Raw genomic sequence first — 26,264 nt, 5'->3', positions numbered from 1 at the left:
ATATACTGTATATAGACATATCTAGTTTGCTGATGATAGCTTTATAGTACTACAGGTATGAAACCTGTTATCCAAAATGCTCGGGGCCTAGGGCTTTCCGGATAACGGATCTTTCCGTAATTTGGATCTCCACACCTTAAGCCTATTAAAAAATTATGTAAACATTAAATAAAGCCAATAGGCTGGGTTTGCTTCCAATAAGAATTCATTATATCTTAGTTGGGATCAAGTACAAGCTGCTGTTTTATTATTAGAGAGAAAAAGGGAATAATTTTTTAAAAAATTTGGATTATTTGGATAGAATGGAGTCTATGGGAGATAGCTTTTCCATAATTTGGATCTTTCTGGATAAGGGGCTTCCGGATAACAAATCCCATACCTGTATTACTATTATTACTTACAGCAGTCTTTCCATATTACTCCAGTGGAATGGAGAATATTGCGATTTAATGAAATAATGGTACTGAACATACAGATTGCTATTCTAGTTTACGATATGGGGGGGGGCACCATGAGCCATATGGTGACTTGGCTATTGCTTATTGTAGAACAGAATGCAAAACGCTCTTCCCTACTCATGGAGCATGAATACAGATTGGATCCCCTACTTTGTGCATAAAAAAAGGGTGGCGAGAATTCATCAAAATGACCAGAATTCAAAATGGGAGACATTGACAAACAACCTTCATGTATAGAACACCTCTTGTAAGCGTAAAAATGAAGGGGTGGAAAAACAATGTGTGTTTTTTTTTCGCTTCCTGAACTAATCAAGACGTGGCCATCGAGATCAGTGCGGATAACAGAACTCCAGTGAACGACACTGGAACAGGGGAGCAAAAACAATTCCCCCATATGGTTTCTCAGCTTCTGAATCCATAAAAAAATGAAGAAACGCACATTTGCTAACCTGCCACTGTGAACTGTATAGGATTTGTAGTTGTATTTAAATATGAGTTGCACTCACATATTTAATACATACATGTTAAAAATAATAAGAATTTAATCCTAGATTTAAAAAAAAAAAAAAATGTTGAATTTTTAAATATGTTTACATTTTTATGCATGCGAGTAGAATTCATATTCCGCATCAATAACAGATCTAATAATTCTATACCCTTAAGACAAGGAGGCAGGGTTATGCTGTTAACCCTAACGCTCCTGAGATAGGCTTCGCAGATGTCTCGGTAGCACGGCGGTTAAGGAATTGCATCATGAGAGGGGGTAGAAGGGGGGCGGCTCTGATGCAATTAATCACAATGAAATGCGACAAACAAAAAAAACCCTCGTGGATCACCGGCACTGCAATTCTTTTACACGGCTAATTTTTTCTTCTCTTTTTAAAAAATTGCTGCATTGTTCAATGCCAACACCACCACCACTAGGCACGTCAGCTGACTTCTTACTATTAACAAAGATGGCCGCCGTGTTGTTGTTTAGCTTTATGCCTCTAAAGGCTGCACAGTGAAACTCAGAAATCTATACGTTGATCTTAATGTTAAAGAAAAAAAAACCTGCAAGGGAAAACAAACCACATAAAAAAAGGCAAAGGGTCTATGAACCAACACTCACTAGGCGGTCAATGAAGCAATTTTGCGGTGTAAAGGACATGGTATGATAGAGTGACGGAAACCTAGTGATGCTATGTGACTCCCATCCCCCTTCTTGTCAGAGACACATTTTTAGGCTCCGGGGACCTTTTACTTCCCCATCAATCGATATAAGATTTAAGAGGTTTTTTTTATATAACCCCGTTACAACAAACACTGCAGTAGCGAGAAGCCAAGACCAGGGGAGGGACGGAGAAGCTGAGAGAGAAAAAAAGACATGGGGAAGGTGGAGTTAGTCGGCGCAGTACATTTCTTAAAAATGAGAAAATTACTTCAACTCCAAGCAAAAAATAAAAAGGGGTAATGGTGCACGTACCATAATTCAATAAAATGCAGTCGCACACTCTATTATGGGAACTGCATTCTGTGCTTCCTCGTGACAACTTGCTGGCACTTCCCCTTTTTTTTTACTATTTGATTCACTTAGCGCCATTTTACTTGCAGGATTCCTACACGATAGAAAAAAAATGTCCCCAGCGTGGCAACGTAGGCAGGTGTAACAGTTACTGTTATACATAGATTAGTACCCAAGAGTTAATAGGCTAAGGCAGGGGTCCCCACCCATGAGCCACATTAAAATGTAGAGAATTGGGGAGCAACACAAGCATGAAAACGTTTCAGGGGTTCCATATTAGGGCTATGGGTGCTATTTAGTTGCCACTATGTGGACTGACATCCTACAGGAGGTTCTCTTTGGCAGTACATGCAACCAAAACTTGTCTCCAAACCAGGAATTCAAAAATAAGCACCTGTTTTGGGGCCACTGGGAGCAACATCCAAGGGGTAGATGAGCAACCGGTTGGGGATCACTGGGCTAAGGGAAGGACGACAATATGCCACCCTTTACTAGGTGAATGTCTTTAAGACTCTAGAGTCCTGGAATCCTCAGGTCATTTCCTTAGTTCTAGTAACCGAGCTAATAACTTAGTAGCTAGGTAGTGAACAACCTAGAGACCCTGAACTGTGGGGTCTCTCCCTTTCACGGGAACCTAGAGAAGTCACAAGAGTGTTAGCTAGAAGGTCAATTAGTTTGTGAGATTGAAGAAGAATCCTTATATCTTTACTAGTATGCGACAGAGGAGTATAGTCACACATACCTCCCGTTCCACTTGACCTAAGGGGTCTCCTGGCCAAAGGCTGGACCTTCAAGGGAGGCTTGAACATAAAGAGTCTGACAACCACTTCTGAAGGCAAAGCAAGACATTATACCCCTGAGTCATATTCAAATGTAAATAAAGTTGTAGAGCAACATACTCATGCAAAATATGGACTGTTATTAGCTATTTGGTAGCCCCTATGTGTACTGGCAGCCTACAGAAAGTTCTGTTTGCCAGTGCATATGGTTTTTATGCAACCAAAGTAAGCACCTGCTCTGGGGCCAGTGGGAGCAACATTCAAGGGGTTGGTGAGCAACATGTTGTTGGATGCTACTGGTTGGGGGATCACTGCATTATAGGGAACTTGCCCACAGGATGTTCTTAAAGGGCTATAGGACAAGGGGTGCCAAGTGGAATGTACCTGTAAGTGATTACTGGGCAACTGTTGCCTGATAACATGAATCTGGGCAACTTTGAGCTACTCTCTACTAAAAGTCATGGGCTCCAAAGTACCATAAATTGCTATTTGTGCCAAGTTCAGGCTGAGAAGCTGAACCTATATATAGTATACAATATTTCATATATTATAAAATATAATGTATTTAGTATTATTCAATGAGGGTGCTGTGAGAATTCAGGGGAGAACAGTATTCAGCATGTACATGCTTGGGCTAAAACCATGACGTGTTACACTGCTGGTTTCAAAGAGATATAGAGGATGCAGCTCTTCTGCTGCAAGCTAACAGACTTGGCTCACTGGAGGCCACCCAGAACTTGCCATATCAGCAATTAACAGATTATAGGGACGACCAACTACTGTATCCACTGCCTTTAGAGCCTGGAAGATGGCCTGCACAATCACAGGTCACAAGCCACCACTACTATCACCATACCTACCTCTCTGGCGTAATTCAAACCTGCCTCACCTACAAAATCTACCGGACTTTCACTATTGGCTATTACTTGGTCTAAAAGTCCTAGGAGATGTCTTAAAAGATCAAACATTCCCCACCTTTCAACAACTCAAATTGAAGTTGGGGGCTCCGCACCTTCAATTATATAGGTACCTCCAGCTCCAACATGCCTTTAGGGCACAATTCACTGATCTGTCCATATCCTATACTAATTCTCCACTAGAGGTAATTTTACACGACCCTGAGCATAAGAAATTGACATCAAGACTATATCAGGCTCTGGTGGATAAGATACCCTCCCCCTTCATTAGAGCTAATAGACGCTGGCAACAATCTATTCCAACCCTTAGTGAGGAGCAATGGGACAAAGCTACTGGCTCCCAATATGATAGCCTAATCTCACTCAGAGACAGGTTAGTACAATATAAATACACTCATCAGCTATACATTACACCGGCAAGATTGGGAAGGATGTGCAGACAGGGTGGCAACCTTTGCCCAAGATGCCAAGAGCCTATGGCATCATCCCTGCACTTAGCATGGCGGTGCCCTCCAATACAGAAATTTTGGAAACAGGTTTCACGGTACTTAACAGAAAACCTTGATTTACCACAAGTATGCTCCCCAAAGGTTTGTTTGTTGGGCTTAGTAGAGGATTTACTCCAACTGAATAGGATATTAGAATTAGAATATTTATGAGAACAGCATTGTATTATGCCAAGAAATTGGTTGTGATGGGTTGGATGGGAAACAGCACCGCTTGGATTAATTTAATTAACAAAATCTTACCATCCCTTAAACTCACAATGCCCAGTTGCTGTCCGGCCAAGTCTGAAAAGATATTGAACCCCTGGCTAGACGCTTATATGGTAGAGATGCCTAGTTAATCCCATTGGCTAACTAGCTACCCCACCCCGTTTGAGATATGAAAGATGTAACCTGCCATGAACAATGCTGTATTTGTCGTACTCTCACAAATAAAATTGCGGAATCTCTGTATACGGTACTATTTATTTTGGATGAACCACGTGTAACGTGTTATTACTTGTTTTTTCTCCCCTCTCTTGAAAACGTAAATAAAAATCTTTAAAAAAAAAAAACATGACGTGACAGCAGTGTATGCAATTTGACTGAGTGACTGCAAAGTATTCAATATTGGCTATAATGCACCACACTTATGTAAACACACAACGTAGATGATAATCATGCACACACAGCCTGAACCAGGATGCATGAACCATATTTAGAACGTGCCTATCCCCTGTCTCATAAGGAAATCCTAAAAGGAAAAATACAATGCTGGATCCACCATATTGGCACAGGGCTGTGCATCACTCGACACAATGTGGAACACGGATTGTTAGTTAATTATAATGTTGTGCTGTGGTTATTCTCGTGTGGCCTTTATCACATGTGCACTAAGCCAAGTAATAGATGTTGGCTGTCACCCAAATGCACCAACTTTTAAGGGGTTATTTATCAAAGGTCGAATTTATGTGAATGATTTTTTTTTTTACTTTAATAATTCAGAATGTATTCACAACTCAAATGGGAGGTTATTTAGAAAAAACTTGCACCAGAGGAAGGACCCTTAAGGTCCGAAACATGTAGTGAGTCAATAAAAAACTACATTTATTCACACTGGAAGGCTCTCCATCTTTCTTCATTATTTATGAAAATAATATTCGATCGAATAGCCTGAACTGAAACTTCGAAATTCAAATTCGAATTGAGTTCACTTAAAAAAAAAAAAAAAAAACTCTATTGTCAGGAAGGCAATTAACATATTCAAAAAGTTCAACCGACTTTTTCCATTGACTTGTAAATTAACTTGGCAGGTTTTAGGTGGCGAATATTCGAATTAGAACTGTTTCCATGGTCGAATCTGTCCCTTAACCTTGCTCATTGAAATGAATATTTGTAAGGACTTACCCTGGTGGGCTAGTGGGGGTGCGTCGGGGACACCCGCAGCGTCCTCCTTCCAATGCGCGCTCTGCGAAAGAAAGCTGTGCCGCGCGCTTACAGGTTTGAAGCGGCGGTCCATATGAAGTCATCGCGCTTTGGCGAGAGGTTCAAATATTTGAAGGCGCAGGCACCTTTTGCTCATTGCCCAACATTGGGTCTATTTTATAGTTCCTGGGTGTGTTTTTGCTGTATTACTGTTCTGTTACTGACCCTGCCTGTCCCTGATTACCTCTAGTTTGCTGCCTGTCCCTGATTACCTCTAGTTTGCTGCCTGTCCTGATCGTGTTTTTGACTACTCTCTTGGATCCTGTTTTGTACTGCGCTTTCGGTGTGTTTTGATCTGGCCTGTGACCCCGACTACCCCTTCTTCTCCTGAATTGGTACCGATTGTCTGACTGTTTACGACCCGGCCTGTCTGTCGATTATGTTTCTTGTTGCCCATTCCGTTATCCCAAGCTTGGTTCCCTTGCTTGCTCAAAACACTTTCCTTGAGCCTCTCACATTAAGACTTGGCGGCATCCAAGGAGGGCTAGTTATAGGTGGAAGAGTGAGCCGTGACCGGGTCCTTGGGGACTGTTCTGAGTTGGGATACCCTGCGTTACACCATGAATATCAACCCAGCACAATGAAGAATCTGTTGAATTGGACATAAAAAAAACTCCTTTATTATTTTTACTTGAATGTGCAATAATATTAATGTTTAGAAGATTGTGGTAAAGGCCAACTATTCCCCATCCAAATAAGAAGGAAAAAACAAGAGGAGAGACGCGCAGAGCATCTTTGCAGAAGTCTGTGTCCCTCTTCATGGCATCCCAATAGGAGCATCCTGGGCGAGAAAGGCAGTTGCAATGTAAGGCCTAGGAGGGACTTTAAAAATCGTATTCAGACCTTCGTTATCCACCGTGTAACGTAGAAATGAAAACGATGTTGTCTTTATCCTGCAGTTGATAATCTAGCTCTCCCTGCAAGAAGGGAAACAGAATACACGGTAACCTCAGCAAAAATATATATAGTTGTCCGTTTGATTTCCAAAGTGCAGGACTCTCGATGGTTTTCATTCCTATAGATTTATGGGATCAGTTATCTGGAAACCCGTAACCCAGAAACCTCAGAAACGGAAAGGCCATCTCCCAAAGACTGCATTTTATCCAAATAACCCAAATTTTTCAAAATTTTTTCTCTGTCATAATAAAACCTTGTACTTGATCCCAACTACACTTAATCCTTATTGGATGCAAAACCAACCTATTGGGTTTATTTAAATTTGTATGATTTTCTAGTAGCTTATGAAGATCCAAATTAAGGAAAGATCTGTTATATGGAAAACCTCAGGTCCTGGGCCTTCTGGATAACATAAAACTATGCAAAAAACACTTAATGGGGGTAAAACTAAATATTATTTATGCTATACAGACAGCAGCAGCTAGAGTCCTGCATCGGGTCGGGTACCTGTGGACCCACTGCAAGGTGGTCGGTAGTCCGTGTGTTAACCCGTCTGGGTACCTGGCTATGTTGCAGGACTGGTCCCTCCTACCCTCTCCCGAGTTTGTGGTAGAGGAAAAGGGTCCTGTGAGGTCACTTCCGGTTAAAAGTGACATCACGTCTGGTTAAAAAGTGAAGTCACTTCCGTTTTTCATGGGTGTCGGGTTGGGAGGTAAGCAAGCTCTTTGTGGCTGGGTCGGGTACTGGGTCTAGGTGGCGGGTATAGTGGGTGGCAGGAGCGGGGCGGCTTGCAGGTCTGAGAGTCCGGGTCGGACACGGGTCTGCCCGGACCAGCGCAGGACTCTAGCAGCAGCATCGTCCTGGTTTTATACAGAAAGCGGTTTTGTCCCTTAGACTCCCCCTGCTGCAGACATACTTTATCTTATGAGTTCTTGCCCTTGATACATCAACATGGTATACACTGGGATAAGCTGTGGTCCTCCAGTTGGCCTTCAATGACAACTCCTAAGGCTGAAATGTATATTTTAAGAACATCAGAACATCTGATTGGCCACAGCTCTTGATATCCTACCACAGTGATCCCCAACCAGTAGCTCATGAGCAACATGTTGCTCTCCAACCCCTTGGATGTTGCTCCCAGTGGCCTCAAAGCAGGTGCTTATTTTTGAATTCCAGACTTGGAGACAAGTTTTGGTTGTATGAAAACAAGGTGTACTGCCAAACAGAGTCTCAATGTAGGTTGACTATCTAAATGGGGCTACCAAATAAATGGCCAATCACAGCCCTTATTTGGCAGCCCAAGAACATTTTTCATGCTTGTGTTGCTCCCCAACTCCTTTTACTTCTGAATGTTGCTCATGGGTTCAAAAGGTTGGGGATCCCTGTCCTACCATGTACTTTAGTGACTGTATCCACTAATCAAATACATGTCATCATAAATTCTACCTCACTTACCATCAGTTCCCAATCTGCATCATTAACCAGAACCAGAATGCCAGGGCGCCTGGAAAAAGATATAAAGACATTAGTTGTCTCCTTAAATACATTTGTCTTTAGGGGAAGTTTGAATTTCTTACTTCTCAGTAATAATGCAGCTTTTAGGAAGTGTATGGGGGACTTTTGTTCTATATGACAGTGGATACTACATCCCACAATGCATTGCAGCATTATAGGTAATAGGGGTACAGCTGTAATGTGATGGGCAAAATAGCATCTGAGCTGAGAGTTGCTCTTTGTCAACGGCTAAACTGCAGATGTTGCGTACAAACCAACCAAAAACAGGAGCACTCACTGGACTTGTCCTCCCTCTGTGCTAACATGGAGGCAGATTCACTTGAAGAAAGTCTTTAGTACAGAGACAAAATCTCTTAAAAATAATCCTTTATTAGTTCAGGCTTAACGAACATGTTACTCCATACTAAAGACGTTTCTTAAACTGCTGATGGTAGAAGAATATCCTGGGCCTTGGACCCATATAGGTTTCTTGCTATGGGCCCACTGGGTTTATGTAGATTCCCTGTCCATTTAGTTGCAATTCTGTCCCCATGTCCCTGCAGTAATGCATATAATGGATCAAAACCCACAACCTCCTGTGTACAGTCTGAATAATACGTACACTGTGTCTCCTTGTATGAAGAGCTCAGGCCGTTCCTTTAACAGGTTGTCTCTGATCCAAACCAATAACTGCCTGATGTCCCCTGTTGGAAGCAGAAACAGTCAATATTATCAATAAATGCATAATATGCATCATAAGCTGTACACTCATACTGTACTGTATGTACTGTACCAATATGGCAGCTCCCTCCATATGTAGAAATACAAAGAGGAAGCAAAGAATTTGTTGAACCAATAGAGGACAAGATGGTACAGAAGCTTGGAGTCACTGTATAATACGCTCCAGTATCATTTTGTGCGTATCTGTTTAACTTTAATTATCATTATACCTTCTGCAGCTATCAGTGCTTTTCAACCCCCTACACTATCACTTCAGGGCACCCCCATTGTGGACTCTAAAATGAGTGAAGAGAGCTGCTGGTCACTGTAGGGTCAACCACAGATCTAAATGCTAGTTCATCAGCCTGACTCAGGAGAGGGTCAGAGAAATTGAGCTGCTCCCCCCCCTACATTCTCAGTCCAGGGAATCCATTGTATAGGGGGTTACCATGGAGAAGTCGGCATCACTGCACTCCACCTATTGTTCTCCGCCTGGGAAGAGGCCTTTCCTTCTGTCCGCCTGTCTAATCAGTAACAGAAGCACTTGTAAAATGTAGCACGGCTGCAACTCAACTTTATAGAGTCAAATATTTACATAAAGGGGCCCCCCTTTCCTTGGATTGTATAAAAGAGACTGCACCATTCTCATAAAACACTTAAAGGACAGTAATATTATTTTTTATTAATTTACAGACACTCGTGAGTAGTGTTGTGAAAGGGTTAGTTGGCACCTCTATATGCTAGTTGTTGCTTTTATTGAACATATTTCTGCCAGTCCTACGCAGTAGGAATATAATGTATATATTTTACTACACTGCTGTAAATAAAAGGACACCTTTCTTTCCAACAGGAACCTGCTGACCACAGGGGACAAAAGTTTACTGATGGCAACATTAGGCGACTTCCAGAACATCCGATCACCCCCTTGAGCCCTGTTGACCCAGGTTAGTAGAATGGACAGGAAAAAATAGAAAGCAGAGTCTCTTAAAAGTCCACAGCTCCACAGCCCTCCAGCAGTACAACGGGAGGGCTATGAAATTAATATGGCTCTTCATGAGATTTTATCATTCCAGCAAGCTCAATGGTTGCACCAACAATTTAATAATGCCAGACCCCCTGAACATGGGCAAGTCCTAAGATGGCCATACATGAACAGACGAAAGGTTTCCTGTGATTATCTCCGCATATATGGAGGCCTGACAATCCCTAGCGATATCTATGTTCAGGTCTGGAACCGGTAATCCAGAATGCTTGGGATCTGAAGTCTTTCTGTAATTTGGATCTGCATACATAAGTGTACTAAAATCATTTAAAAGGGGAATGATAGCGAAAATTAAAATTTAATATAAGCTCCTAAAACGGAAGTAAGAAACTTTCTAAATACAATCAATTAAAAATTCTGCATTGTTTCTGAAATAATCAAGTTTATCTTCACTATCCCTTTCTCAGCATCCAATTCTCTTCATTTTGTCTTCATGCAGCAGTTGGGTGTCAGATAAATAATCCAATAAATCTTATGGGGGGGGGGGGAGATATATTAGAGCTCACTCAAATAACTGATTTCCGTACAAACAAAACAAAATAACTGCCTTTTGCACAAATTATGCATGTAGAGAGACATGATGTCTGGTGATTTTAATAGAGAGATCTACAGTAATACATCTTCTAGGTAAAAGGAGCCCCCTATAAGATATATTGGATCATTCATCTGACACCCAACTCCTGAATGAAGACAGAATGAGGAGAAACAGATGCTGAGAGAGGAACAGTGAAGATAAACTTGATTATTTCAGAAACGGTACAGAATTTTTAATTGAGTGTATTCAGAAACTTTCTTATTTCAGTATGCTAAAGCCAATATTACATTTCCATTTAGGCGATAGTTCTCCTTTAAGCATTAATTAAACCCAATAGGAATTTGTTTGCCTCCAATAAGGATGGGACCAAGCAAAAGGTACTGTTTTATTATTACAGAGAAAAGTAGACGGCCTTCCCATAATTTGGAGCTTTCTAGATAATGGATTCCATACATCTACAATGTACATCAGTGGCTTCAGAGATTGGGCAAGTTGAACATTTCATCTGACAATGCACCACATCAGTCAGTGCTCTTTGCATGAACTATCAGAACAATGGGAGGTCAACCATACTGTGTGTAGCCCCTAAATACAATACCTGTCTGTTTGACTGGTGGACCACAACTACTATACTGGTCCACGTATGGACAGCACTGAACTAGAAGCTAGGATATTCTAGGAAGGCTGATGGAGGGAGGATATGGATCTTTAATCGGCTTTGAATACGGTCATGAGGATAAAAAAAAGTTAAAAATAAATGAATAAATAATACAACCCAACAAATGACATTTACAACCCTAGAACCGTTGTAGGTAGTGCCCCATATGGTTCTGCCTAGGATGGGCAGGCAGCAGGAGCCGGGATCATGGAGTAAAAGAGAAGATGTGAGAGAGAAGGGTTCAGTATGGGGATAATAGGGACACAGGATAAACTCCGCAGATGTGTTGACTCTTTGTTTAATTAAGCAGAAAGTGCTCCTTTTCAAAGGCAATTTCGCACGGGGGGGGGGATCAGAGCTGAGCAAACAGTGCCAGTTGGGGAGGGGGTGAGAGAGGGGTACAAGAGAAGAGAGTAAGGGCAGAGACACACACTGCTATTTCGGGAGATTAGTCACCCAGCAACAAATCGCTTCTTCTTCAGGCGACTAATCTCCCCGAAATGCCTTCCCTCCGGCTAGAATGTAAATCGCTGGCGGGGTGGCACTCAGATTGCTTAGACTTTCTGAAGTCGCCCCAAGTTTCCTTGTGAGGCAACTTTGGGCGACTTCGGAAAACTAAGCGATCAGAGTGCCATCCCGCCGGCCATTTACATTCTAGCCGGCGAGAAGGCAGTTCGGGGAGATTAGTCGCCCAAAGAAGAAGCGATTTGTCACTGGGAGACTAATCTCCCGAAATAGCATCGTGTGTCTCTGCCCTAAGAGCAGAGGAACAGCTGGCAGCATCTACCATGTGAAATGCATTCTAATCAGATTAAAGTGCTCTCCCCTCCCCTTATGCGCTATCAGGACATAAATCCAAGGGACAGCAGAGGAGCCCTGAAAGCTGCTACTGGCAGGCTCTTCTCTGTCCTTCCAATAACCCCTGCCTTTTTTTTCTTTAATTCCAAGAAAAAAAAAAAAGACTGTCAGCTGCACACATTTCACATCAAATCTCCCTGCAATGCTGCCTACATCACCAGTCACATGCTCCTACACACACATGACATCATTTGTATGAAACTGGCTACGGCTGAACAGAAGGAATCTCTTCCCCTAGATCTTGCAGAAGAACCCACCCCCATGTTAAGGCCTTAAGCAATACAATACAGAATTCCACCACACACACCAAAGGGGATTTCGATTCTCCCACATGTGCTGGATCTGACGGCTCCATCAGCACCATCTCTATGATCCGTGCCCAATTTCCGTCCCCCCATAATATCACAGCCACGAATACTCACAGGGATTTGATTGGTTCGGCAATGTCACCTGATGTCGCTTGATCCCATCAAACAGGAGCTCTGCGCCACCTCTGAAATGAGATAATAAAAACATGAGTTATTCTGACATGCTTTGCACAGATGGGGGGGGGTACACGAGGCACAGTGCCACAACAGAGCTGAACTCAGACAAAGGATTTCCCCGCAGGCAGGCACCCCTAGGACGGGGGACAGATATTAGCATTTCTATAACACGCTCTCTAGGGTACAAGTAAAAAGTCAAACAAGCTCCACATGCAGAGATGAAGAAGAGACATGCAGGTTTTATTTATTGCAGTTTGTCCCTATTGTACGGGGGGGTGGGGGGTGGATCACTTTCTCCCAGACAGTATAGCCGAGGCATCAATTATACAAACCAGTGACAAAGATGTAGCATAAAAGGTTGAAATGGGAAGTACTGAACAGACCCACATGCTGTTCGCCTGTATCCTAGTTAATCACCCATATGGCTACAAAAGACCAATTGAAAATTCTCTGGTTGGCATGGGAAGGGTTATTAATACGCTGAATCTACTCAGCATACCATGCACAATAAAGACAAAGAGACATAACCAGAAATAGTATGTAAACCCTTTCAATGTCGGCTGATTCACTGCAAATAGGACGGCGAATTGTCATCCCACACTGAACTGGCTGGAACCCACAAACACAAAATCTACAGGACAAGCAGTCAGGTATCTGTCTTCCATCTACAGTAAACATGTGCTACTGAAGTCATAGTGTCCTTTAAAAAAATCAGAGGGAATTTTCTGTGCACCCAATAAGCATCTACTGTACTGTCTAAGGGAAACAACATGGCAACTCCCTCCCATATGTATAAATAAAAATATAAAGAGAAGGAATGTTCTGGCCATACAATAAGCTATACCATCATACTGTTCTGTCTAAGGGAACAATATGGCACCTCCCTCCCATATGTACAAATACAAATATACAAAGAAGGAATGTTCTGGGCACACAATAAGTTATACCCTCATACTTGTCTAAGGGAAACAATATGGCACCTCCCTCCCATATGTATAAATAAAAATATAAAAAGAAGGTATGTTCTGGTAAATACAAATATACAGAGAAGGAATGTTCTGGGCACAGAATAAGCTATACCTTCATACTGTACTGTCTAAGGAAAACAATATGGTACTTACCAGCCATTGCCATCAATAAAAATATAAAAGGGAGGTTCTATGCAAACTTTAATATGCACAAATGTAAATACGCAGATTAAAAAATAAAGTGCTGTCCATGCCATAAGCTATACTCTCATACTCATACCACTCTAAAAGAAGCTATAGCAGCTCCCAACCTCTAGTACGTGTATATAAATATATAGAAAATGATCTCACGGGTACAATTAGCTTTGCCCTGTGGGTGCTGTATGATACTGTCCCCTGTATGATTGGAAGATATTCCAGCCTGAAAGAAAGAGTTTATCAAAACCGACAGGTTATGAACCTCCCAGAATGCTCAGCTCGAGATTTTCCTCCATCACAAACTGGCTTAAATAATCAAATAGCGGCTGGTCCATTTAAGGGAGTGCAATGCCTTCGAAGCTTTAGCACCAGCCCTGTATTGGCAACAGATGTGTGCTAACCACATAGGTTAAAGGAGCTGTAAAACCATGAAATTAAAGTGTTTTTTAAGGAATGACAATATAATGTAGCGTTGCCCTGCACTGGTACAACTGGTGTGTTAGCTTCAGAAACTCTATAACAGTTTATATAAACAAGCTGTTGTGTAGCCATGGGGACAGTCATGCAAGCACAGGATACACAGTAGATAACAGATAAGTACTACTATAGTTTATATAAACAAGCTGCTGTGTAGCCATAGGGAGAGCCATTCAAGCACAGGATACACAGTAGATAACAGATAAGTATTACTATAGTTTATATAAACAAGCTGCTGTGTAGCCATGGGGGCAGCCATTCAAGCAAAGGATACACAGTAGATAGATAAGTTATGAAGAATCCCATTGTATACTACAGAGTTTATCTGATATCTGCTGTGTATCCTGTGCCTTTTGTCCTTTTTCAGCTTTGTATGGCGGCCCCCATGGCTACACAGCAGCTTGTTTATATAAACTATAGTAGAGATCCTGAAGCAAACACACCAGTTATACTAGCACAGGGCAAAAGTACATTAGTTGTTCAATACTTTAAAACTTAAATTTTTTTGCATTACTGTTCCTTTAAAGGGGGGTTGGGTCAATTTTTACGTTTACTTTTAGTATGTAATAGAATAGCGAATTCCAAGTAACTTTCCAATTGGTCTTTAATTTTTCTTTTTTATGTGTTTTTTTTTAATTATTTGCCTTCTTCTGACTCTTTCCAACTTTCAAATAGGGGTTACTGCCCCCCTTCTAAAAACAAATGCTCTGTAGGGCTACCTATATATTATTATTTCTATTCAGGCCTGTCCTATTCATATTCCGGTCTCTTATTTAAATCAATGCATTGTTGCTAGGGGAATTTGGACCTTAGCAAATAGATGGCTGAAATTGCAAACTGGAGAGCTGCTGAATAAAGAGCTAAATAAATAAAAAAATAAAAAAAACACAATAAAAACGGGGGGAAGCGCAGTCCCATCGTGTTTTGTAGTTTCGAGTTGATCGACACATAAGCCAAAGGGAGTCAAATGATCATTCCAGGTTGATTGAGACCCCCCACTTGCCTCTGTGAAGGATTTTGGCAGACTTGGTTAATTATATGGGCAGTGACAGTAACAATGTTCCCAGTGATCTATATATTGCACAAGCAACTCATGAAAACACTACTTTAATAACAGAAATATCTCTGGGATATTATCAGGTATTACAGCTCCCCAAACACGTGACAACTACCAATCCCATGAGCCACAGCAGCAGCGCGTTACAGTTTACAGCTGGAGATGCGAGTTTGACGTGTCAGCCTCATGCAGTGTCCAGCGCTGCACCACGTTTCTCTCTCACTCACTCACACACGCGCATATCGGATCCATGTGAGCCCGATTTAGCCTGGGATCTTTATCAACACACTGACAGGCATTGCGGGTCAGACGAGAGAGATTGAAAAACAAAAAAGAAAGCTCTGGCATGCTCTCAAATCTCTAACTCACCCAAATTCGAGCAGCAGAGATACGGGCGCCGCCATATTGCAGCCCAACCGGATGTGCCGCTGGCTGAATTCCGGAAGTAACCCGGCGTTCTGGTAGTCATGGTGACTTGGAAGCGTGGCAAGCTAAAGATGGAGAAGACAGAAATTGCTATATTGTGCTGCTGAGGTTGGCTGGGAACAAATACTCTGCAAGAAACAGGCGCAAACGCAAAGTTCTGACCGTGACATACAAAAGAACACATCTATCTGTATTTAAAGTATAACTATACCGTATATATAACTATATGCTCTATAGAAGACATGGGGATCCTCTCCTAAAGGAACAGTAACATAAAAAAAGTGTTGTAAAGTAATGAATATATTGCCCTGCACTGGTACAACAGGTGTGTTAGCTTTAGAAACTCCACTATAGTTTATATAAACAAGTTGCTGTGTAGCCATGTGGCTAGGGTTGCCACCTTTTCTGGAAAAAATATAGTCCTTCCTATAGATTTATCCTTTTTCCCTATTAATAACATTGGGCTCAACCATCATTTTGTCCGGCCAGGTGGCAACCCTACATGTGGCAGCCATTCAAGCACAGGATACACCGTAGATAACAGATAAGTACTACTATAGTTTATATAAACAAGCTGCTGTGTAGCCATGGGGGCAGCCATTCAAGCACAGGATACACAGTAGATAACAGATAAGTACTACTATAGTTTATAAAAACAAGCTGCTGTGTAGCCATGGGGGCAGCCATTCAAGCACAGGATACACAGTAGATACCAGATAAATTCAGAATAATCCCATTGTATACTACAGATCTTATTTTAAGGAATTACAGTATAATGTAGTGTTGCCCTGCACTGGTACAACTGGTGTGTTAGCTTCAGAATCTCTATTATAGTTTATATAAACAAGCTGCTGTGTATCCATAGGAGCAGCCATTCAAGCACATGATACACAGTAGATAACAGATAAGTACTACTATAGTTTATATAAACAAGCTGCTGTGTAGCCATGGGGGCAGCCATTCAAGCACAGGATACACAGTAGATAACAGATAAGTTCGGAATAATCCCATTGTATACTACAGAACTTATCTGTTGTGTGTCCTGTGCCTTTTCTCTTTTCAGCTCTGAATGGCTACACAGCAGCTTGTTTATAGAAACTATAGTAGAGTTTCTGAAGCAAACACACCATTTGTACCAGTGCAGGGCAACACTACATTATATCAACTTTCTCCCAAGATTCTGTTTTTTAGACTTATCTGGTTTTCTTGTACAGGTATGGGATCCATTATCCGGAAACCTGTTATCCAGAAAGCTCCTAATGACAGGAAGGCCATCTCCCTTAGACTCCACTTCAATCAAATAATTCAGATTTTTAGTAATATCACCTTTTTCTCTGTAATAATAAAACAGTACCTTGTACTTGATCCCATTTAAGATATAATTAATCCTTATTGGAAGCAAAACCAGCCTATTGGGTTTATTTAATGTTTGAATGATTTTTAGCATGCGTAATTTGGAGATCCAAATTACAGAAAGATCCCTTTTCCAGTAACCCCCAGGTCCCAAGTATTTTGGATTACAGGTCCATTACCTATAGTTATACTGCTTCCCCCTGTCTTCCGCCTGCTAGAATGAAAAATCGTCTGCTGTATGGCACTCGCGGCTCTTCGTTTTCCGAAGTTGCCTCACGAGAAAACTTCAAGCAACTTCGGAAAACAAACTGCCGTGAGTGCCATGCCGCAGGGCGATTTTCCATTCTAGCAGGGGGAAGCAGTTTGGGGGGATTAGTCACCCCAAAGAAGAGGCAATTAGTCGCCGGGCGACTAAATCTCCCCGAATCTCCCAGTATGACCTTACTCTTAACTGCAGGAATGTTGTAAAAAGTGTGTATTTGCTGTAAAAATTAGCCTAACCGTTTATTTTTCTTTTGACATGCTGTGGTTTAAAGCCAGGGATTCCAGCAGCCTTCCAAGGGGTAGTTTACCTATTAGTTAACTTTTAGTATGATTTATACATGATATCCTGAGACAATGTGCAGTTGGTCTTCATTTTGTCTTTTTTTTTTTTAATTATTTAGATTAACTCTCCAATTTGTAATCTCAGCAGCAATCTGGTTGCTGGGCAGGGGCGATTCTATGCCTTTTGCCACCTGAGGTGACTCCTGGGATGGCGCCTTCCCCACTCCCTAGCACTTATCGTTTTGGCGCAGGAGTGGGTCCATTGCGCTCTCTGTACTAGAAGAGTCGATTTCCAGTTTAATGACCAGACACTTCTTTCTGCCCCTGGTAACACGGGGACTGCTGCCGGCGGGCCTGGCTGCCACCTTAGGCGAGTTTCTCAACTTGCCTCATGGCAGCAGTGCCCCTGTTGCTGGGCTCCAGTTTAACCTAGAAACGATCAGTGGTTTGAATGGAAGACTGGAAGATGAATAGAGTATATCCCGAATACAAAGCTATCTAATCATAAAATAATTATATGTAATAAAATTTTAGCCATAACAGAGCAATTTTTATTTTGGGCTTCTGGGGTTCAATGATCACAAACTGAAAGCTAGAAAGAGGCATATGATTAAAAAATTTAAACCAATGAAGTTAATATGTACAGGTTTTAACTCTGTGTTTAATTAATTTGGGAAGTCACTCAGTGGGACATTACCCTAAAGGCAAAAGGAGTTTATACAATTGAATAGGATGGGACAAGACAATGCATTCTCTTCGCTGCAGATGATTACACAAAACAATGGGAGGAAGGAAATGTGCTTTTTTTGCATTTGAACGCTTTCTCTGATCCCATTATTTTGGGAATGTGCAGGATTATCTATCAATTAGTATTTTACAATGTGTCTAAATTACCCACTGTGATTTTTAAATTAATCAGAATACACCTGTTTCAGAATCTCTTGAAGGGAAACCTAAGGTTACATGTGAGTTGATTAGCACAGAAGAGACATTCTGGTTTAAAGGAACAGTAACATCAAAAAATTAAAGTGTTTTTTATAGAATGATGAGATAATGTAGTGTTGCCCTGCACTGGTAAAACCTGTGTGTTTGCTTCAGAAACACTACTATAGTTTATATAAACAAGCTGCTGTGTAGCCATGGAGACAGCCAATCAAGCACAGAATAGACAGTAGATAACAGATAAGTACTACTATAGTTTATATAAACAAGCTGCTGTGTAGCCATGGGGACAGCCATTCAAGCACAGGATACACAGTAGATAACAGATAAGTTCTGAAGAATCCCATTGTACACTACAGAGCTTATCTGTTATCTGCGGTGTATCCTGTACCTTTTCTCCTTTTTCAGCTTTGAATGGCTGCTCCTATGGCTATACAGAAGCTTGGTTATATCAACCATAGTAGAGTTTTGCCAATGCAGGGCAAAATTACATTATATTTGAATTACTTTAAAACACTTTTCATTCTAAAAGTGAGCACAGTGCAACAAATGGTACAATTCTTCACCCAAAATGGACATCCTGAAATTAACCATTTTGATCCCAGACCCATACTTAAGCTGACGGAATCTAATTTTGGATGCAACACCCTGCTTTAAGGCTTATGGTAAACTGAAAAGCAGTGACGTAACTATAGAGGATGCAGGACCCACAGCTGTGGGGGGATCCTAAGGGATAGGGGGTCCGGAATTCAGGGTTAGCTTCCTCTATAGCAACTTGACTTGCATGGGCAGACGCACATGCTTGAGTGGGCAGAGGGCTGGGTAGGTTTCAGTGTACACCAGGCCCTCCAAAGTTTTTGCAGTGGACCCAGTGCCATGTCATTACTCTGCTGCAGAGAAGATTTGACTGCATCAAACATCCAGTGGAAAACAATGGCAGACAAAACACCACTGTCTGCTGCTACAGAAAATGGAAAGCATCATGGCTGACACACATGGATTGGGGGGACAGTGGTCGTTAGAACATGTTCTTTTGGCCTTAAAAGTGTTTTTTTCTTTTTTAAATATTTTTATTTATGAGACTTTTCATACAAATAAACAGTAGTATGGTACAAATGTGTGTGGAGTCTTATTGAAGTATGCATTACAAAAGAGAAACAGTACAACTTTGAGTTTCATACAACAAACATTAGTAGATTATCTTTGATAGCTGGGAGTATTCCCAATGTTATAAATATCAGTTCCATAGATGGAAATCGCCCTAAAATCAGTATTGCTAACACACTGTAACCTGAATTATCTCCTAACTATAAATGTTAAGTACTGTTCATTGTAAGGAGTGTCTGGGGACACCAACGTGATACCTATGTAGGTTAATTTTACGTGTGAAGCACACGTGGCCTAATATGAATTGTCTCATGAGAGGTAGTGCAACCATAAAGTTAGCTTAAACTAAGAAAAAGGAAACGCAGTAAACACAAAATAAAGAATAAAGGAAAACGGGACAAGATGTGGTCAAACAGTCGTGAAGTTCTAGTAGTGGACCCTTATTCTGGCTTAGAGGGAGGACTCATCTTGGTGTGAGAAAAGGGTACTAGGGGTATTATGCCGTCATAAGATTAGAAGGAGAATTCCATTAAATCTGTACCTCAGCTAAGGCTGCCAGATTTTCAATATCCTTTGGGTGTTCTTGGTAGCTAGCCCAGTTAGCCTTTCGTTTATAAAAATCCAGTCTACCTTATTATTAAACTGGGTAAAGTTGATGGTGGGTGATTTCCAAGCTTTGGCAATCGATTGCCTGGTGGCCAGAAGTATGTGATTTAGCAGTTTTAGCTTTAGTTTCGGGACCTCCTTAGGAGGCACCCCCAGTAGGGCTTCTTGAGGGGCCTTAGTTAGATTCAGGTGTAGAACAGAGAATATAAGATTGTAGACCCACACCCAAAATCGGCCAACCCTTGGGCACGTCCACCAAATGTGAGCCATAGTCCCTGGGGATGAGCAGCCATGGAAACATTGACAGTTAGAACTATGATGGATCTTAGCTAGCCTGACAGGAGTCAAGTACCACCTGAATATAACTTTATATCCCGCTTCCTTGGTGATTGTATTGAGAGAGCTATGACTTAGGTTATCCCAGGCTTTCAACCAGTCATCTTCTGACAAGGTGATTCCCAACTCCTTTTGCCATGCCTTGATGTATGTAAGGTCAAGCAAGTTAGTTGGGGATACCATGTTTCCGTAGAGTAACGATATAGCTTTCGGGGTTATTGTATTGTTAGTACACCAACGTTCAAATTAAGTCTGGTTAGCTGCATCTGGAATTCTCAGAAGAAGCTACAGTATATTCTGGAACCTGGCCCCTATTTTCCTAAACCGGTTGTGCTATAGGCAGGTGCCGCTGCTACCTACCCCTAGTTCTGGCTCTATGCACAACTAAAACAAATGGAAAACTGAAAATCTAAACAAGCCTAAGCAGAGATTGAATTGAAAAGTGGGACTTTTTGGACCCATACTGATAATCTTAAAAATTAGGAATTACTGTAGCAAGATGCTCAGTATTTCCCTGCATAAATTCAACTTAGGTCGGGAGCCAGAGTTGCCTGAAAAAAAATTACCAATGCGGCATACTGAGCTGCAGTTACAAGGTGCTTGTCTGACCTACAGCTATGTTTGATTTAGACTGCTGGGAAACCCAGGCCTGTAGGGCACATATCATAAATAGTCTCAAGTAGTAACTAACCAATGTTTCCCACAGTTGGGATTTGTTTCTTCCCCTCAAGCCATGGCCTGTTGTTATTTTTAGATCCAAGTCCATTAGATCCCTAGTCCTTGTACAGTTTATCCAATGTTCCTACTCCTTCCAGCTTGCACACAGTAGCTCTGCTAAATGCTCTTTAAAGTGAGGGGCTGTGTTTGCTTTGGATAGAGTAAGAATGTGCACAGAGCTGGTGTGCAGGTGGGAACATAAACCAGTTTAGTGAAACAGACAGTGAAGGCCTGTAGGAAGATGTCATGAGTTATCCAAGGAACCAGAAGCAGCTGGAGCTTTCTCAAAAATGACTCATAAATAAAATATTAATTTGATTTTTCTCTCCAACAATAACCCTGCTACATTGCCCCCAATCAGCACCTGTCAGAGCTCTCTGGAAGTTGTAGTTTAGCAACCTCTGGAGGGTTTGTCCATCCCACCCTTAAACCTGATTAGTTCAGAGCAATGGGTTTATTTGTTAGCATTGGGCATGTGGAAAGGATGGGTAGAGTGAATAAATTCTGCATAAAGCACAAGGCAGTCCTGGAACAGCTGTTGCATCCAAAAGCTTCTCATAATATAGCAGACAATGGCAGCTTGAAATGGAGGAGTATTCCCTCTGCAGGGGGGCACAGTGAGGATTGGCCAGCAGTTACATTGTTTGATCTCCAGTCTCTCAGTAGAAGGACCCTAGTGGGTCAGCAAAAGTGAGATGCCTTTTTCAGCCACTCAAAGGCATTCATGTGTTAATGGAGTGTCAAGCAGAGATCAGTGAACTTCTCTGCCTAGGTTAAACTGCAAGGAAGAAGAAGAAGAGAAAAAGTAGGGGGGGAAAAGAATAAGAAAGAAGGAGCTGAAGCGGTAGAGGCCTTGAATACCATTACAGCCTGCAGGAAACTCTAGGCCTCCCCCATGCGAAGTTGCTTGTGTTCCGGCTGACGGAGGAGGAGAGGCGGGGGCCCCCAAGCTTTCTTATTCAGGCGATTATTGAAGAGGTTTCAACAATGCAGGAGAAGGCTTGACAATAAACCCCTGCTCAGCCTTCAATGCTCAGCTCTAACAGCCATTTAACCTTCCAAAAAAGGCTGAAAGTGACACTAAAGCTGCAAATTAGACCTTATCCCACCTCCTTGTTTCTCGCTATGCTGGAGGCTATTTGCAATGCAAGCTCCCCTCTGTACTGTCCTTTCCCTGACACAGGAGCAACACAAATTACCCCCCACAACACAAAATAGCAGTCTTGCAATTAGAGCAACAGGCAGTCTCATGAAGTCCAATGGATACGGGAGGGTCCAATGGATACAGGTGCCTGACAACGATTTTTGTGCAGAGTCCAAGGGGAAGCCCAATTTGTTCAGTCACTAATATACCGAATTGGTGGGGTCCTTATAGGTACACTCTCTGGCCTTTAATTCACTGCCAGCAATAGGGCTGCCATCAGAAACTTTTGGGCCTCACACAAGTTATTTACTGGGGACCCCCATGAACAAAACTGCACAGTACCAAAATGTTGGCCATTTGGCAAATGATTTCCCTTGTACGAGCTACACAAATGATCAACTAGCAGGTAGACAGGTTTTGCTGGAGCAAAAGGTTGAACTTTGTGGATGTATTATTTTTCAAGCACAGCTACTATGATAGAAACCTACCAATCATTTTACTAAAAGGCTGAGGTGCAATTATAGAGGAAACAGACCCTGCAACTACTGGGGCCCAGGAACTATAGGGGGGCCCCCTTGGAAATGATAAGTAGCTACAATATATGTTCATGGAAAATGTCTTGTTCCCAAAAATTTAGTGGCCCAATAATGTTGCTATGGGGCCAAATAACCAGTCATCCCCTTCTAAAAAGTTCATGTAGGAGATGATCATATAATTCAGTAAATAGATCCAATATACTGTAAACAGTTGATGTAACTCTATAATAAATAGTTCATATAGAATGTTACATGAATTAATGCGCTAAGTCAGGCAGTTCATTGGGGGTCAGTGGAATTCGCCCAAAGTTTTACCCGGCACTTCTGCCTGTCTCAGGTTGTGTACATTTTAGCAGTGTCGGACTGGGGCACCAGGGGCCCACCCAAAATCTTAGACCAGGGGCCCACCAAAGAACCATAGACCAGGGGCCCACTCTCAGTACTATTATTCTTCTTCTCCTCACTCAACCTCTATTCTTTACATACTATCATCTACAGGTATTATTCCATCTATTGTTCTCAAAGAAATAGGGAATGGCCATGAAATAGGCCAAATGTTTATCACCACAAGGGTCCACAGACAACTGAGGCCACGGGAGTTTTCCTGGTATCCCAGTGGGCCAGTCCGACACTGCATTTTATCATAAATTACTTAATTTGTGAGTTTAGGGGCCCAATTACCTTGCTGTGTGTCTAATGACTAGTCAGTAGCAGTTCATATAAACAGTAAAAATAATTAATGTGCAAATAAGTCAGTGAGTTGGTGGCAGCAGAGTTTGCTCTAAGCTATGTTCATATTTGTGGCTTGGTATGATTGTTCCCCAATGCTTCTGGCACAGCAATGAATGCAGATGAATAAACATGGGCAGAGGCTTAAACCTTGCAAAAAAGGAATTAGAGGTGTGTGGGTGTAGGTCTGTGAGGATGGCTTCATCAGTCGACATGGTCTCCCTACAGTGTGCAGAATGATGGTGTTCAGATTGACATGTCTACACAGTGTGCATAATGATGGTGTCTAGCTTGATGTTTGTACAGGGTGCACAATAGTGGTGCCCTGACATATTCACACAATGGGGGACATTTATAAAGTTCGCACTGCGCATATTTATCTGCAAATGGTTGTATTGCCCATGTTTTTTCCTGAACGCTAAAATATTGCACTGCTGTATCCATCTTTCTGGTTTTTGCGACTTCGCATTGAGAATACATTTTCGCAAATGGCTCGCAATGAGACGGTGTTTGCGTGAGTGCGCCCACTGTGCGAAGTTGTTGTGTGTGGAAATATTGTTGACAGTAACTTAAATTCGCAATTTGCAAAACTTGTAGCTTAATTCAAACGCACACGAGTGCACATAATATTTGTAATTTGCGATTTTTGACATGAAAGCCACCATGTTGTTGTTCTTTCTTTACAGAAAGTGGTCATGTTTGGCTCTTCAGGAAGTGTTCATGTCATATGATTGAAAATATCAATGGAGCAGGCACTCAGAATAAAGGCAATCTTCCACCAGGTTGTTCATTAAAGAGTAGTAGTTTGTGTCCTCAGCCTTATGCGTTTCGTGTTCACAATACGAAACGCGTAAGGCTGAGGACACAAACTACTACTCTTTAATGAACAACCTGGTGGAAGATTGCCTTTATTCTGAGTGCCTGCTCCATTGATATTTTCAATCATATGACATGAACACTTCCTGAAGAGCCAAACATGACCACTTTCTGTAAAGAAAGAACAACAACATGGTGGCTTTCATGGGGAGAAACAAGCAAAGTATTGAGGGGAACTATGAATCCCTGTGGCCACTTGGGTGGGTGACAAGGTGAAAGCAAATTGATGGTTTAAGTGACTTGAGAGAACACTGGCTGCATACAATGGATTTCATGATAACAAATTGGTCATGAACGGACAAGTCTAACTAAAACAGTCCTAATTTTTAGGCCAAATACTAAAGATATATCTTGGATGAGGCTCAGCCTGCTCATGAGTTATATGATGTGAATTCTCATTTGTTGGACTGGGGAGCCAGACAGTGTGGATTTATTTTATCAACAGTATTTCAGCTGCAATTGAGAGTAGCAGTTTGAGCAATTTTGCAAGAATTTGTTTCAATGTTTTACATTTCCATTAATAAAATGGAAGCCAACAAAATTCTGTCATTATTTTAGTGACCTGTAAAACCCAGCCCTTTATATGGCGCTCAGAACTTCTAAAATCCTTCTCATTTACAGTAGGGGGTACATTATCCTTTATAATACATAAGCAATACTCAGAGTTCCCTGAGTAACTCAACGTTTATATGGTCATGGAACCCCTCAGTGACTTATAATTAGTGATGCACCGAATCCAGGATTTGGTTCGGAATTTGGCCAGGATTCTGCCTTTTTCAGCAGGATTCAGATTCAACTGAATCCTTCTGCCCGGCTGAACCAAATCTGGATCCTAATTTGAATATAGAAATTAGGGGTGGGGAGAGAAATGACTCACAAAACAAGGAAGTAATAAAGGTTTTCTTCTTCCCATCCCCTAATTTGCATATGCAAATTAGGATTCGGATTTGATTCGGTATTCGGGCGAATCTTTCCAAAAGGATTCGGGGGTTTGGCCGAATCCAAAATAGTGGATTCAGTGCATCCCTACTTATAATATCCTTATCATTTACAGTAGGGGGTTCAACAAGCCTTATAATATGAGTGATACTCAAAGTTCCTGTATAACTCAGCCTGCAACCTTCTGCCTTTATTTCAGCGGTCCCCAAACTTTTTTGCCCCAGGGACCGGTATAAAGCCAGAATTTTTTCATTAGTACAGGAAACACATGGCTCCATAGAAATTAAACAAACTAAATGATCTATCGCACAAGAAGTTTTAATACAAACAAGCAGAGCAAACGGTATACTGTATTACTTATAAGTAAACAATAATTAAGTATACCGCTCAGCAGTATCGCTTTCACAGAACAGTCAACACAATCCACAGTCCTGTATAGCTGCTTAAACAACAGCACAAATCTCCAGGAACTTTTCCACTGCCTGACCTCTCATGTCTTAAGTTGCGAGACTACGATATCACAATACAGGAATTGAAGCGCAGTGACGTGACATGAAGCTGCCAGCTATGGATTGAGTGGTTTCAAATTTTATGAGAGCCGTGTCAAATGTGCCAGTGTCAAAGGCACGTGCCGCGTGAAATGTGGACTTGGCTCCCACGGCCCAGCTCAGGCATGTCCGCGGCCCGGCGTTTGGGGACCCCTGCTTTATATGGGCACAGAACTCCCCAGTGACTTCTTATATCTTTATATATATATCAGTAAGGGGTACATTATTCCTTTCTAATATGAGTGATAATCAGGGTTCCCTGTATAACTCAGCCTGCAGCCTTGTGCCTTTATTGAACACAGAACCCCTCAGTGACTTCGAATATCCTTATCATTTACAGTAGGGGGTACAATATCCCTTATAATACGAGTGATACTCAGAATCCTCTGTATAACTCACTGCAGCCTTGTGCCTTTATATGGTCACAGAACACCTCAGTGAC

At 41.7% G+C, this 26,264-nt stretch overlaps 1 protein-coding gene across 2 annotated transcripts; it reads right to left on the bottom strand.

Moving 5' to 3' along the window:
• Nucleotides 1-6,225: 6,225 nt before the first annotated feature.
• Nucleotides 6,226-15,527, bottom strand: urm1.S (ubiquitin related modifier 1 S homeolog). 2 transcript variants are annotated; one of them, XM_018232668.2, is made up of 5 exons: nt 15,387-15,525; nt 12,255-12,325; nt 8,642-8,723; nt 7,981-8,029; nt 6,226-6,545 (listed from the first exon to the last, which is right to left on the bottom strand). In XM_018232668.2, the coding sequence occupies exons 1-5, from the start codon at nt 15,419-15,421 to the stop codon at nt 6,477-6,479; spliced, it is 306 nt and encodes a 101-aa protein (XP_018088157.1). In that variant the 5' UTR covers nt 15,422-15,525; the 3' UTR covers nt 6,226-6,476. The 2 variants fall into 2 exon arrangements, with proteins under 2 accessions (XP_018088157.1, XP_041430832.1); XM_041574898.1 differs by lacking the exon at nt 6,226-6,545 and adding an exon at nt 6,862-7,536 and having other exon boundaries at nt 15,387-15,527.
• Nucleotides 15,528-26,264: the final 10,737 nt, after the last annotated feature.

This window comes from Xenopus laevis, chromosome 8S, assembly GCF_017654675.1.
Source record: "Xenopus laevis strain J_2021 chromosome 8S, Xenopus_laevis_v10.1, whole genome shotgun sequence".
Taxonomy (NCBI): domain Eukaryota; kingdom Metazoa; phylum Chordata; class Amphibia; order Anura; family Pipidae; genus Xenopus; species Xenopus laevis.
The sequence above is the reverse complement of the archived record's forward strand: the minus strand, read 5'-3'. Positions and strand labels throughout refer to the sequence as shown.